We start from the raw sequence: 16,546 nt of genomic DNA, 5'->3' as shown, positions 1-16,546 counted from the left end.
AAGTGTAAGGTATAAGTGTAAGGTGTAAGGTGTAAGTGGGTTGCACATGGTGTGCAACCTCAAAAAAGGTGTAAGTGTAAGGTTTAATTTTTTACAAAAGGTGTAAGTGTAAGGTGTAAGTGTAAGGTATAAGGTGTAAGGTGTAAGTTGCACACCATAACCAAACCCTATGATCTATTGTAATGTTAAAGGGTTTGACTTAATGGGAGGAGAGACAACCAAAGAGTTTATCACCCAAAATGTCGAATCCCACAAAAGCCAACATCTCAAATCTTGGGACTATTGAAGTTTGCTTGATTGTTAATTTTAAAATCTTTAGTTATTAGTCATTAATTTTTTTTTTTTTAATCTTAGAGAAGAATAAGGACAAAAGGGAGAATAAGCAGCCAGAAATGAAGGTTGCGCGGTTGATGCTCTATTCCGTCCTCCTGTCAGTTTCAACTTCTTTCTTTCTCTTTTTACTTCTTTTTTTTTGGGGGGGTTAGTTTTGTTCCAAAATGACGTCGTTTAAGGCAGGAACCACAGCAGGAAATCCTGGATTTGGACTGAACTTGCATAAGGAAGTTGAAGAGCTTAATAGGGCCAACTAATGGATATCATTTATTTTTGCAGAAGTAAACATAATAAAAAGAAAATGTTATAATTATCAAATTAATTTAATTTTTTTTATAAATAATATATATTAAAAATCTTACAAAATGAACTATTGATATCATCTAAACAAAAGCCAGGATGGACTCCACAACCCTTCAAATTGTCTCATTCAGATTTAAATTTAATTCAAACCGACCCTATTATTTATTTCCATTTCTCTTCTCGTCAACACACATTTAATCATTCATCTATCTCTTGTGACTATTAACTACCGTTTTTCGACCACCACTTCTCTCTTTTTCTCTCTCTCTCTCTCTCTCTCTCTCTCCACACCATGTTGGATCCTCACAAAACTTGCTTACCCTCTCTTCACAAGTTTGCTACAAAATTTCTTCAACAACTCAAGACCTTGAGAAATCCTAATCCATGGAAGAGAAGAAAACCCAATATCCTATTCTCTAGAACTAACTTCCAAACCTCCACTTTTACATCCATGGAAGTACCAAATCAACTCAAACATGTCTTCCAATTCTTAGACTCCAATGGTGATGGAAAGCTCTCTCCCCTGGAGCTAAGCCAAGTCCTTCTAAGCTTAGGACACGTGGACAAATCCACGGCCGCCAAGGAAGCGAAAAAAATGGTTTTAGAAATGGACCGCGACGGAGATGGGTTGGTGGACATAGAAGAGTTCATGACAGTTGTGAGCATCGACGAAGAAGACGATGATTTAATGGATGCATTTGCAATGTTTGATTGTGATAAGAATGGTTTGATTTCAGTTGAGGAGTTGCAGAGGGTGTTGAGGAGTTTAGGGTGTGATAGTTGTAGCATTGAGGAGTGTAGAGAGATGATTAAAGGGGTGGATAGAGATGGAGATGGTTTTGTGGATTTTGATGAGTTTCGATCTATGATGAAAGGTTAGTTTGGTTTATCTCTGTTCGGATCTCTCATGTCTCTCTGGTATGTTTGTTTTACTCCTTATGTTGTCGGATTGGATTAGTAATTTGATTCACATAAATTTATGTTTGTTTTGTGAAAATGTCAATAATTTTGTGGAGGTTGAGATTCAAAATCCAATTCTAGTGAAAAATACTACCTTACTCTTATTTTACAAATTTAAAGGTTCGTTTGAAATTGATATTTTAAGTAATTTTGACTCACAACTAATAGAAATGTAAAAAAAAAAAGGGAGAATAATTTTTTTTTTTTATTGATTTTTCTTGTGACTAATTTAGCATGTTCCCAAATACGGCCTAATGAAATTGCATTTTATATATCAATTATGTTTATTTAAATTCATAGATTAATCTCAATGGAATTATCTCTACTGACCAGAATTTTTACACCTCATTAGGAGATTAGTGATTCAAATTTCCCTAACCATGTGCCTTATTCATTATGTATTTATTAGGGCTCTTTATTCTATTTTGTGGGTCTCTTTGTAATGATTATATGTTGTGTATTTAATTTTTATCATTAGAATTATAATTCATTGGGTTTTATTGTAATATTATCAAATATGACCTTTGTTCACCTCTCCCCTCCACAGTTACAAGGCAGGGAGATTTATCATGAGAGAGAAATAATTGGGGACATTAGAAGGTTTGAATATAGAAATCAACCTTTCTGGAGTTTTATTTTGACCTTTGTTCACCTCTCCTCTACACAATTATAAGGCAGGGAGATTTATCATGAGAAATAGTTTGGGACATTAGAAGATTTGAATATAGAAATCGACCTTTTTGGAGTTTAATTTTATTCTCACTATCAAGTGTGTAAACACAACGAAAGTTTTAATTGATTTAAAATAATGAGATATACAATTTGGTTTGAGGTAATACAATTTTTGGATCGGGCCCTACAATTTTGCCCCAATTAAATTCTATGTCTTGTTCACATATTTTAGGACTGAACAAATTTAAATTTTTCTTTCCTGATGAAAAATTATTCAATACTCCTTGCTGATGTACGTCACATCACTTAAGACTTACTATATCCACATCGGTAGGTGATGGTGCCCCAAAAAAATTATGATTGATAAAAATAGTGAGATGCATTACTTTATATTGGTGATTGGAAAGACAACATAAGTTATAGAGTTTGGTGATTGATTTGTTGAGGCATAGGACACTAGAATAATTTTCACTTTTGGAACATGTCATAATTTGTGTCAAAATGCCAACAATAAAGTTAAATTTTAGTATATTATAATATTAAAATAATATAATTTATTAATATTATTTTAATAGTGCAAATGTCATTTTTTTTATTTTCTTTTAAAAAAATCTAAGACAATGTCATTTATGTAATCCATCATAAAAGAGACAGAGAAGAGTTCTTTTCAAAATTTAAAATTACTCTAACCTGGCATGAAAATAAAAAATTATTAAAACTGAATCTATTAAAATTATTACTCTAATTTTAACTTTAACATCAACATTAGCACACCATCACCATTAGAGTTCCTCTTATTAGTTACATTAAGCCCCAATAGGCGACTAATTGGGCATGTTCATACGTGAATATGTTCATGCAGGCAAAACATATTTGTCTTTACTTACCCAAAAAAAAAAAAACATATTTGTCTTTTGTGTCTTCAATAATATTAATTATGGTCACATTTTTTATATCACATTTTATTTATTGTGTAATTTGCCACAACTGTATTAATTCAATAAATTTTAGGGATATTTATCAATAAATCTCATCTCACAAATAAGTATTTCACTTAGTTCCAAATTTTTTCTATTGATTTGCTAAATCCTATTAGTGGAGAATTTCGTTCCGTGTGATCCTATTTTTGATTTTGATAGTGTTTTGGTGGATGACTATACTCTTTTATTAATGTGACAGGTATGATGTGACATTCAAATGTGGCGGGTATGATGTGACATTCCAAAAAAATTAAATTCCCTAATGTACTTTTCCTAAATGTGACTACGTGACGGGTATGATGTGACAAGTAAAAACTCCTTAGTGTACTTTTTTTAAATGTGACGAGTATGATGTGACACTCCAAAATAAAATTAAGGTAGTGTTTAGTAGAGTTTTAGAATTATGATTTGAGAATAGAGTTATATTTTAAGTTTGTAAGTTTTGGAATTATGATTTGAAAAGAAAAAATTCATTTAGTTATGAGTTTTGAGAAGAGCTTTGAATTGAGTTTTAAATTTTTGATGTGACATATGAAAAAAAGAAAATTTGTTTGGTTATAAGTTTTGAAAAGAGTTTTTAATACTTAATTGAAAAACTTATAACTCATAACTAAATACACAACTCAAAACTTTATTGAAAATTCAATTCAAAACTCATAACCAAACTCTTTTTAAAATTCAATTCAAAAAAATAATTTGTCATTTTGGTCTAAAAAAATAATTTCTATATTTAAAAAATATCAAAAACAAATATAATTTTTTTTCCAAAATAATAGGTGGCGATTGGCAATTGTAAAAAAAAAAAAAGGTTACTGTTTTGGTCAACCGGCCAGACATCTGGGAGGATGTCCGAACGGACAATTGGGTAAATCAAAAATTCAAAAATTCAACTTTACCAAACATGTACAAAATAGAGGGTATGTACAAAAAGGTGAAAGCTTTACTTGGAGTGAGCTCTGCCAAACGTGAAAGATAAGTGTGTTTTGAAATGTGTGGTGGAATTAATTTTTGAACACCCCATCCAAACAGAGGCCTCAAGAGAAGAGGTGGAATTATGATTAGAGTGCTGCACCAAACACAGCCTAAAAATTCCATAGTGTACTTTTCCTAAATGTGATGATGTGGCGGCATGATGTGATAAGTAAAAACTCTTTAGTATACTTTTTTTTTCAAATGTGACGATGTGACGGGTATGGTGCGACGCTCCAAAAAACGATTATAAACTTTTTAATATATTTTTTTCTAAATGTGACGACGTGACAGATATAATATGGCAACTAAAAATTTCTTAGTATACTTTTTTCAAATGTGACGATGTAGTGGGTATGGTGTGATATTCCAAAAAAAAAACTAAAAAATCTTGAGTGTACTTTTTCCAAATGTTACATGTGACACTCCAACGTAACAGGTATAATGTAGCACTCTAAAAAACTTACATGTGATATTCCAAAAAAAAATTAAAAATTCTTTAGTGTACTTTTCTCAAATATGTCAACGTGACGGGTATGATATAAAACTATTAAAAAAAAAAACTCATTAGTATAATTTTTTCAAATGTCACACTCCAACTTGGCGGGTATAATGTGACATTAAAAAATTATTTAGTATATTTTTTCCAAATGTGACACTCCATTGTAGCGGGCAAATGAGTCATTACACATCTAAAAAGACTAAATAGATCACACAAAAAAAAATATGGAACTATATAAATCACAAATTTAAAATATGAGACTTATTAGTCAATCTTCCTAATGTCTATTTTTAATACAATGATAAACTTAATACAATAAAAAAATTCTACTCATTACAACATTATTACTCTCTCTCTCTCTCTCTCTCTCTCTCTCTCTCTCTCTCTCTCTCTCTCTCTCTCTCTCTCTCTCTCTCTCTCTCTCTCTCTCTCTCAAGGGGTCCTCCATTTTTGTCCAATTTTTAACAATTTGATACCCAAGTGGCAAACCTAGCAAGAGATAAGGTGCTCATGTCTATTTTTAATACAATATTAATAAATTAAATGATAAACTTAATACAATAAAAAATTCTAGGGGAAAACACCAATAAATCCTAAATTTGGAAATGTTAACCCATTTAGTCCCGAATGTTTTTTGTTGGACTAATAGGTCCTATTTCCCAAGAAGCTTACTATAGGCCTTTTTATAATTTCCCTTCTTTTCAAACATCAAACATTATTCATCCAACATCGACCATTAGCAACGTCAGGATTAATCATCAAACATCAACCACTAAACATTAAGATTCTTCATCAAACATCAAACACAGATTTTGAACCATTAAACATTAAGATTATTCATCAAACATCAAACATTAGATTTATGAGTAACATCATCGAAACAACATCAAACATCATCATCAAAACAACATCAAACATCACAACATCATCATCAAAACAATATAAAAATAACGATTAAACAATTTTTTAAATAATGATTAAACATCAAAATAACGATTAAAATAACATCAAACATCAAAATAACGATTAAACAATCATCATAACAATTTGTTTGATGAAACATCATCATAATTTATTAGCCCTAAACACACAAACCCAGATCTGAAAAAATGAAGATGGATATATATAAATATATATATATATATATAAAGAGGGAGATTCAATTCTCATCAATCTTCAGTATCAACCCTCACGACGACCACCACCACCACGGAACCCGCCGCCTCCGATGGAAAGATCCGATGGGAGAATCGGATCGCAGGATCGGACCCGCCTGAGGACCCGATCTTGGCGTCTCGATTCTGTGGGTTCGAAAGAGAAATGGGCGTAGAAGACAGTGGTGAGCGAGGAGGAGGAGACGATGGGGTGGTGATTGACATCGTAGGCGAAGTCGGGACCGACCTTGGAGACGTAGGTGGAGGGAATAGAGAGGCCATCGAGGACGGCGGAGATGAAGGCCGCAGCGCCGCCAAGGCTATCGGCGATTACGACGTCGTCTTTGATGAGGACACCGTGGCAGTAATTCCCGACGATTAGGCCACGACAAAAGTGTTCTTGTTCTTGATGTTTGATGACCATGGGTGAGATTATTGGAGCTAGAGGATCTCAATTTGTTCTTGTTCGATGACGTTTGAACATGGTCGATGTTGTTTGATGTTCGATGTTTGTTGATGTTCTGAATGTTCTTGATGTTCTGAATCTTCTGAATGTTCTGAATGTTCTTGTTGATGATGTCAATGTTCAATGTTCTGAATGTTTTCATAAATGTTCAATGTTCTGAATGTTCAATGTTCTCAATGCTCAATGTTTTCATAAACATCAGCAACATCTCAATGTTCAATGTTTTCATAAACATCAGCAACATCTCAATGTTCAATGTTTAATGTTCAATGTTCTGAATGTTTTCATAAACACCAGATTCGATGATGTTCAATGTTCTTGAATGTTTTGAATGTTTGAACATGGTCTTCATGTTTCTGAATATTCGATGTTGATGATGTGCTTGAATGTTCACAAAGATGTTGCTGATGTTTGTTTGACGATATACCAAAAATAATCAGGACTAAATGGTTTAATAAAAAACATTCAGGACTAATTAGTGTAACATTTACTAAAATAGGATTTATGAGTAATTTTTCCAAAATTCTAATCATTATAACATTATTATTATTCTCTCTCTCTCTCTCTCTCTCTCTCTCTCTCTCTCTCTCTCGGGGTCCTCCATCTTTTGTCCAATTTTTAATAATTTGGTACCCAAGTGACCGACCTAGCAAGAGATAAGGGTGTTTCTATTAGCACCCTAATTAATATTTTAAATATTTAATTTTTTATATATTTTTTATTATAATAATAATTTTAAATAAAATTATTAAAAATGATATAAATTATTTTAGAATACCACATCTCACAATAAAATCTACCCACTCACTAAATCATAACATAGAGCTTATAAGAGTACTCATCTCTATCACCACTTACACATTTCAAAACCCTCAAAACCTGCATACCCTTAAAACCTTTAAAATCTTTCAAAACTCTCCGACAGCTAGTCTTCCGGTAGCAATAGCAAAAACGGCGACAACTATTCGACAATACACACTTCTCCTATAATGGCAATGAGTGAAATTTTTTCTAGCAATCCCAATGAGACGAATGAAGCATCACAATGTAAGCTTAGAAAAGATTCACGACTTGAATGATGTTCACAGCTCGAAGGAAGTTGACCATATGATAATTTTTTTCAAAAGTGCACCAAAAAAAATAAATAAATAAATAGTGAAAACGGTTCGACTTTTTTTCAATAGTGAACTCTTGAATATATGCCAAAATAATGGCAATACAAGGCCGAATTAAAAAAAAAAAAAAATAAATAGTGAAAACGGTTCGACTTTTTTTCAATAGTGAACTCTTGAATATATGCCAAAATAATGGCAATACAAGGCCGAATTAAATGCACTAGTTCAACAATGTCTAACCGAACATTATTCATATGTTTGGTACTTTGGATCCGAACTTTTTTATTTATATGTTCGGCACTGTAGATGCAACCTTAATGCATCCTTATATTTTGGTTTTGCAATGAATTTTATTTTTATTTGTTAATCAAACTGGTTAATGCATAATTATCTTTGTTAGTTAAATTTTGATGGGTCAACTTGTTCACAAACACATGATATTAAGTTTTTATAATGTTCGGTAACACAAGTCCAAACATGTACAAATTATTTTGTAACACAGATCCAAATATGAGTAATTCGTTCGACAACATAGGTTTGAACATAGCGGTGAAAAGATTGATGACAGAAAGATTGACGATGGAGAAAGATTAGCAGTGAGAGATCTATTGTGATAGAGATTGAGGGCGCAACTCTTTTGACAATATAACTCTTTTGACGGCAAGAGGAAGAATTGTAAATTCAATTGTTAAAGGTTTTGGAAGATGAAGGGTTTTTAGTGAGCGTGATAAGTGATATACATTTTGGTGGATGTAATATTTTTAGAAGGATAATTTTTGCATTATTTGAAAAGTTCATAGAAATTTTTAAAGTTTTCAATTTTGTAGGTAACAGTCCAAATAAATGAGGGATCCAAAATATTAATTGGGGTATTAATAACAACACTCAAGAGATAAACATATAAAGAGTCTACAACATCATAATTGTACCAAGAAAATTGTTAAGAATTTCAAGTTTATAGTGCATATTTGGTTTGGGATGATCTAAATAAGTACACTTTCTAACTTTTTATGAAATATAGGTTGAGTATGGGTTGGATTTGAAACAATGTGGTAGAGAGGTAATGTGACTTAAATAGGATAGCGATTTTTTAATTTTTTAACTTTTTTAAATTATGACAAACAAGGACTACATCTCAAGTGAATATTGACCATTAATGATAAATTTATGTTACTCGATAAACATATTCTTAAGAAGCCAAGAAACAACAAAAATGATTTTTGGAGGGCTGAAAACTCCTAAGACTATTCTTAGTTAGAATCAAACAAAAAAGATTGGGAACATGACCCAAAAAAAAGAAGTCTCATCATCTACACGTGTTTTACCGTTGTTTTTTTCTGTAATATTTAGCTAAATGTCCATTACTCAATTCAGAAGTTTGAGGTGCAACGAAGGAGTTGTGACACTTTGATAAGGTTTTGGAATATAAATCTTGAGATCTCAGATTCTTTACTTTTTGGAGTCAACTTTTAGGGATTTGGTGCAGTAGTCCAAGGATGACTCTCTAAATGCTGGACGAACCATATCCAAAACTTAGGTGTGAGGTTGAATCCTGATAACTGCACTCTCTGACTTAAATAGTGTGTGCGTTGTGTTAATGCACACACTCAAGATTTGCTCATTGTCCTACTCTGGTTAAATTGACATTAGATAGTTGATTTCGAAATAGGCAGAAAATAAGTTTTGAAAGTTTACTTGTCAACCAAAAAAAAGTTTGAGGTCCATTGGTGCAAATTTTCCAAATGATTTTTCTGGAATTTTTCTTATAAAATAATCAAATTTTTGATAACATAGCTATTCTAGTCTATCTTTACTACTTTTACACACCAAGAAAAGGGACAGAATAAAAGTATTATTATGATATTTTTATTTTGCTTAAATTATGTCGGTAGTTTCTATATTTTGTTTTTTATGTCATTGATCTTTACAAATTTAATTTATTCAATTTTGACATTTAATTTTAAAAATTATGTCAATATAGTCCAATTAAAAATGATGATTTACTTTTTTGATTAAAATTGCGCACATACAATATGCGACCACTTTCAAAGGCATAATGGGCTATTCAAGAGTTTCTCTATAATCCACCACAACCACTATTTTTTATTCTCTCCGGCAACATACCACTTCAACCATCAACACGACCACTATCCATCCCCAAACTACCACTACGGCTACTCAAATCCTTTTCCACCACCACCAAACCCCTTTTAGCCACCCAAACCCTCTTCCATCAACCCTAAATCCACCTCATCACCATTATCCAACAATCTCAACCCCCTCAGCCATTTATTCCAACCACCTTCCCAGGCATCACTAACCATCCTCTCAACCAAAAAGAGAGAGGGAGAGAGAGAACACACTAGGGAGAGATGGGGAAGAGAACAAAGACGAAAGGAATGAAAGAGAAGAGAGGGAAAGAGAGATTGATCATCTGCCATCGTCGCCTTTGCTAATCATTCTATTATCAAGAAGATATTGTTGCCTTTGCCTGACTGTCGTACCCTCTACCAATCACCATCGTCATTGTTCTTTTTTTCCTAGTCGCATCCCTTCTCCCATTTTCACTTTATCAGAGATTTGATCCTTGTAACAAAATAAACTATTAAGTTTTAAATTTTTCTAATTTAAACTCCAAACTTCTGATTTGTTTTCAATCTGAACCATTTACTTATTTTCATGAAGTGAAATTAACAGAAAACTCAGAATTTATTTTGCTACAAGAATCAAACTTTGATTTTTTTTATTTTTTATAATTGTCCCTTGTTTTTTTAAAAAAAAAATTATTATAAAAAAAGCATATTAGATATTCCCCAACCTTGCAATTGAAGGCAAAGCTTGGACAACTAACCAGATTAGTTTAGTAGGTCAAAATTGTAATGTTCAACATTTTCTACCTACATGTGAGGGGTAACTCTAAATGTGCCCCAAATTATAGGTTGGACACCCCACTACTTAGGGCACCGTAAGTAAAAATTTGAATTTTTTTTTTTTTTTACTCACTTTGAACGCCCCAAATAATACCAATCTTATCCTCACCCACCCCAATTAGCCTTTGTCGCCACCAGGCCACTTCTGCTACCGTATTCTGACTCCTGACAACCCTATTCCACTGTTCACCACCACCACTCGCAAACTTTCTCCTTCTCTTTTTCTTCATTTCTTCATCTTCTTCTTCCTTTCAAAACCCTAGATCACCCTAGATTTGAGATCTAAAGTTTTGAGAGTTGGGATAAGGGGGTTCATGATGGGAAGGAGTTGTGCCAAAGGAGGGGGTTGTAGTGGTAGAGTAGTAGAAAAACAAGGACAAGGCAATGAAGAAAGAGAAAAAATGAGGAGAAGAGGAGAGGAGAGGAGAGGAGAGGAGGAGAGAGGGGGATGCAGCAATTGCAAAAGATGGAAAGGAAGAAGAAGGAAAGAAGACGGCAAGAGGGTGCATAGAAGGGAGAAGTGGAGGTGTTGAATGTAAAAAAAACTACATCTTACTCCACCTACCACTACCACCTACTACCACCTACTACACACCTACCTACTCTACTCTTCTACACACCTACCTACTCTACTCTTTTATATATAGGAATCATTGTAAACGTATTCAACACAAATCAATAATACAATCTATATCTATACAATTTTTTCTCTTTATACATTAAATTTTCTACATGGTATCAGACCTATAAGATTTAGGCCTGTATTTTTTTTTTTTCACCGGCGGGCAGCCGGTCGGCAACTTTGCCTTCGCTGCCCGCTGGAATTTTCTACACATAGCTTCGAGTTCTTCGCTATCAACAGTGGCAACATTTCTCCCACTCGAACACCCACAAAACAACTCCAACGACACCACGGTACCTGCTGGAGCAGCGCGACTGAAATTGGGCAACAAGGCCAATTCATCTGATATTGCTCACGAGTCTCAGGCGGGCTTGCCTTCATATCGCAGCCCAATTCGGAGCCTTGCACTGCCGTAGGAATACTTTAACCATCAGAGATGTATGTGTGTCTTCTCCCCCCTATCCCGTGTGTCTATGTGTGTTTGTGCTGGGTGTGTTGTGTGCATGGGTCTCTAGAGAGAGAGTGCTGTGGGTGTGTGGGTGTGTGTTTCCTGCTTGTGTATGCATGTGTTGTGTGTGATCTCTTCATCTCCGAACCAGTTCGTGCCAGAGAGAGAGAGAGATTGGTGGCCATCGAGGCCATGTCTTGTGTTTTTACATTTTAAATCAAAACTGAAGTGAGAGAGAGAGCTAGTAGAGAGAGAGATTCAGCCCATACACAGTTTTTCCTTCTCCATTTCTCCATTTCTTGGAAGATGACGGCATTCCAGAAGGTGGAGTTCACTGTGGCAGCAACACTAGTAGAGAGAAGTTCACAACCATGAAGTGAGGGCAGCAGCTGCTCGCCCTCTCGAGGCAGTCTGCTCTCTCTCGGCAACTCTTTTCCCGGGGCTCTCTCTGCAACACCCAAAATCTCTCTCTCTCTCAACAGTTGAGTCTCTCTATCTCTCTCTCTTCAAGGCCATGAAGCTAAGCATGCAGCAACACCAAACCCAGCTCTCTTCTCTGCTTCGTCAAAGCGATTCATCCCGCCTAAGGTCCTCAACAGTAACACCATTTAGGTACGAAAATGTGAGTGCAGTGCCATCTAGCATGGACTGGAGAAAGAAAGGAGTTGTTACCGCCATTAAGGATCAAGATCAATATGGAAGTTGTTGGGCATTTTCGGCAATAGCTGCCACAGAAGGGATCACTCAACTCACAACAGGAGAGTTGATCGCGCTCTCTGAGCAAGAACTAGTGGACTGTGACAAGAGTAGCAAAGATGCAGGCTGTGAAGGTGGTTACATGGAAGATGCTTTTGATTTTATTGTCCACAACAAAGGCATTGCTGCTGAAACAACTTACTGACTCGCTGAACACACACGGCACACAGATGGCATAAACACACACACCCATCACACACAGAAAAGAAAAGCTACCCACGTGATGCCACTAACCAATGCACTTTAAACTCTCTCTGGTCCCTTTTTTTTTTCTCTCCACCAGGCCCACTTTAATCATATCCATCATTTCCCTTAATTTTATTCCACCCACTAGAGTATATAGAATATATATATATATTAACAACCGCAGAAACCATCATTCATCACGTTTGTACCCCCATCCACTTGTATATTATTTTATTATACATATATTTTATTATTTTAATATTATAAAATATATCAGTGTCATATCTTCACCCAATCACTGAGCCATACTTCCGTAGGCACTCCTCCTCTTGCCACCAATAATATATATATTTTTTCTCAAAAAAAAAAAAAAACATCAAACATTCTCACCACTTGATTTTTTCTGCATGTCTTTCCTACCATCCGGGTTTGCACAACACATTTGTTTCATTCATATCGGGGATCAACCCCGAGCACAATTCTACAACCACAAAAAAAAAAAAAAAAAAGCACACACACAACAACCTCCCTCCCACAGGAGGGATTTTTCTTTTCCCTTCTCTACTCTACTGCAGGTCTCTTCTTCTTACTTTTATCTTGGGTGTCCCGTGCCAGTCCGGTCTCAGTGCTTTCTAATCCACCGAGCACGTTCACTCCCCCATGCTCCTCCACTGCAGCATATGGCGGACCTCCAAATCGGAACATGACGGTGGCCTTCCGCTTCAGCTCCTTATTTTTCGCCTTTAGCACACTTATCTCTGCTCGCGCATCCTTATACATGCGCTGGAGCAGAGCCAGTTGGGCGTTTAACTGCTGCACCTCATTTGTTCTACTCTGAAGCCGGTGCGACAAGTTTGTGACCGCAGTCATGGTCTCCACGCATGACTTCAATGTATACTGATTGGCCTCAATATCCGATTGCACTGCCATTCTTTGCTCCACAGACCGCATAGGAAAGTTCAACGGAGCAAAACCAGAGGCGCTTGGTTGAGGTTCAAGGGCAACCGCACCAGTTATCTCTCTTGTGGACTCGTTGAGGTCGGGAAAGAGAGTGAGCAGACCACGGGACGAAGAGGCCATATTCTGGGTAGCTGAACGGGAAGAAGAGGCCATGTTATGGGTTGCAGAGTGTTTCAGAATGCAAATGTTCAGATGTTTCAGAATGACAATGTTCAGAGGTTTCAGACTAGTTTGGTTTACACAGCCTCCGCATTGGTTTATATTGACAATGACGAAGAGGACGACACGCGCTCTATCGATCACGTGCATCGCCGCGTGTCTGGCGCGCCTTTTGATGGTTCGCCGTTCGATACTTTCTCTCGGGCACGACTTTTGATGCAGTGGGCGCGACTTTTGAGGGCTCGATATATATATCCATGTATATATATTTGGGCAGCCTATCTACACCATCATACAGCGTATTCTACAACGGTCCAGCATGACCCCATAAACTGTCCCAACATTGATTCCGGTTAGCTTCTCCAACGGTCCGACATGACCCCCTAAACTGTCCTGACATTTGATTCCGATTAGCTTTTCCAACGGTCCGGCATGACCCCATAAACTGTCCCGACATTGATTCCGGTTAGCTTCTACATCGGTCCGGTGTGACCTCATAAACTGTCCAGACATTATCTGCTGCAATGGTCTGACACGACCATACAGTGTCTCCTATCCATTTTTTATTTTATTTGTCAGATTATTTTCCTGTTTTGTTACTCTCTCCAAACTCAAGTTGGTTAGTTCCTATCCCCCTTGAGTTTGAGGGGGGCTATTGAATGTAAAAAAAACTACATCTTACTTCACCTACCACTACCACCTACTACCACCTACTCCACCTACTACACACCTACCTACTCTACTCTTCTATATATAAGAATCATTGTAAACATATTCAACACAAATCAATAATACAATCAATATCTATACAATTCTCTATTTCTCTTTATACATTAAATTTTCTACAGGAGGCGTAAATGGGGCTTTAGGGGCTGACAAAGAATCGGAGAAGGACAGGAGATGGGCGAAGGGTGATTGCTGAAGGTGCCGACTGAAAATGTCAGTCAGAGGTGGAGAGAGTGGCTATGGTGTTGCCGAAAATGACGTCGATGATGTCGCCGACAACCAGAGCTCAGAGTGGAAGAGATTAGGGTTTTGAATTAGGTCTTTTAGGTAAGGGTTTATTACGCTAACTACCCTTAAGTATCACCAAATTGTCTACTTAGTACTTAAACTTTCGATTGAATCTGTTAAGTCCATGAAGTATATTAATCAAAATCTATTTTGTCCATAAATTATCCAGTGAATCTATTATATCCCTAAAACATTTAATTCAAACATATTTAGTTCGTCAAATGATTACAAAAATAAAATATATGTCCATAAATATTATAAAATTAAAAATTAAAAAAAACCTACCTAATTATTATTCCATAAAATTTTTAAATTTCTGTTTTGTTTTTAAAAAGTGTTTTATTTCAATGTGCATTTAAATTAATATTAAAGTTTGATTTCTCAATATTTAGGGCTTTGAATCAGGTCTTTTAGGTAAGGGTTTATTACGCTAACTACCCTTAAACTATCACCAAATTGTCTACTTAGGGTGTGTTTGATTGGGGGGATAAGGGGGAGATTATTTACTGTGCGGATTGTAATCTGCGCAATAAATTCAATCCGATGTTTGTTTTTTTTTTAGTTCGCCGAACATGGAGTCCGGCTGGACTCCTTATCCCCCATGTGGGGGATTATATTATCCTAGGGGAGGGTGTTGGATAATTTTGGGAGGATTATTTACTATTGGGATTAGGTGGTGAAATGACCATTTTGACCCTCTACTATTTAATTATATATTATATTTAATAAAATTCAATAAAATTTAAATGTTTCAATTTAAAAATAAAATAATTTTATTTAACTTTTTATTGATGTTTTATTTATTTATTTTTAAATAATTTTTTATAGATATTTTATTGATGTTTTATTTTAAAATTTTGTTTATATTTTATTTAATTTCATTATTTAAATGTTAATAGATGTTTTATTTAATTTCATTGTTTAATTATTATTATTTTTAAAAACAAATTTATTTAAAATTTTAATTAAAAAAATAATATAAATTTTTATTGATATTTTATTTATTTATTTAAAAAAAATTATTTAATTGTGTAAAAAATAAAATAAAATAAAATTTTATTTAATCTAGCTAAAAATAATTAAAATATTAAAGATACGTTTAATATTGCTATTACTTAGTAAACAATTGAAAAATGGTAAAATAGTATTTTGTTTATTTATTCTATCCAATCCGTCCAACCAGACATTTAATCCCATGAAAAAACAAACACAGAATACATATCCAAAATAATCATTTCTAGACATCTAATCCCATGAAAAAACAAGCACAGAATATATATCCAATCCAACCAAATAGTCCGGGGGATTCACAGTCCCAAGACTCAAGTTCGATGGATTTTAATCCCCCCTTATTCAGTCCGTCCAATCAAACACACCCTTAGTACTTAAACTATCGATTGAGTCTGTTAAGTCCCTAAAGTATATTAATCAAAATCTATTTTGTCCATAAGCTATCGAGTGAATCTATTATATCCCTAAAACATTTAATTCAAACATATTTAGTTCCTCAAATGATTACAAAAATAAAATATATGCCCATAAATATTATAAAATAAAAAATTTAAAAAAACCTACCTAATTATTATTCCATAAAATTTTTAAATTTCTGTTTTGTTTTTAAAAAGTGTTTTATTTCAATGTGCATTTAAATTAATATTAAAGTTTGATATCTCAATATTGCCAATAAAATTATACGAGTATTAGATATACTAAAGAAGTATAATTAGATAATTTAAATATATTTTTCTACAAATAATAATAGAACAAATATAAAAATTAAAATTAAAAATAAAAAAACTTGGTGAAAAACTTAACAATCAATTAAAAATTATAAATGAAATTCAACATTTAATACTTGATAAAAGCAAGCAAGTAGTCATTGTAGAAGATAATTTAAAAAGTACACTATCGATATTTACTCTTACTCTTATAAAAAAAATTCACTAAAAGAATTGATGTCCACTTTTCAAAAACAAAATAAAATTTTATAATTTTGTTGAAATAAAATTTTAACTAA

The 16,546-nt window shown here is 34.1% G+C and overlaps 1 protein-coding gene across 1 annotated transcript; it reads left to right on the top strand.

Moving 5' to 3' along the window:
* The first annotated feature begins 705 nt into the window (after positions 1–705).
* On the top strand, positions 706–3,729 carry LOC114302105 (calmodulin-like protein 3). Its single transcript, XM_028247076.2, has 2 exons — positions 706–1,511; positions 3,448–3,729. The coding sequence occupies exons 1-2, from the start codon at positions 929–931 to the stop codon at positions 3,456–3,458; spliced, it is 594 nt and encodes a 197-aa protein (XP_028102877.2). The 5' UTR covers positions 706–928; the 3' UTR covers positions 3,459–3,729.
* Positions 3,730–16,546: the final 12,817 nt, after the last annotated feature.

The sequence above is a fragment of the Camellia sinensis genome, chromosome 5, assembly GCF_055761805.1.
Source record: "Camellia sinensis isolate YWXY chromosome 5, ASM5576180v1, whole genome shotgun sequence".
Classification (NCBI taxonomy): Eukaryota; Viridiplantae; Streptophyta; class Magnoliopsida; order Ericales; family Theaceae; genus Camellia; species Camellia sinensis.
This window is presented reverse-complemented; position numbering and strand designations above follow the sequence as displayed.

Bases quoted from the DNA above. Each gene is read 5' to 3' on its own strand.
- LOC114302105 (XM_028247076.2), top strand. From the start codon at position 929: ATGTTGGATCCTCACAAAACTTGCTTACCCTCTCTTCACAAGTTTGCT.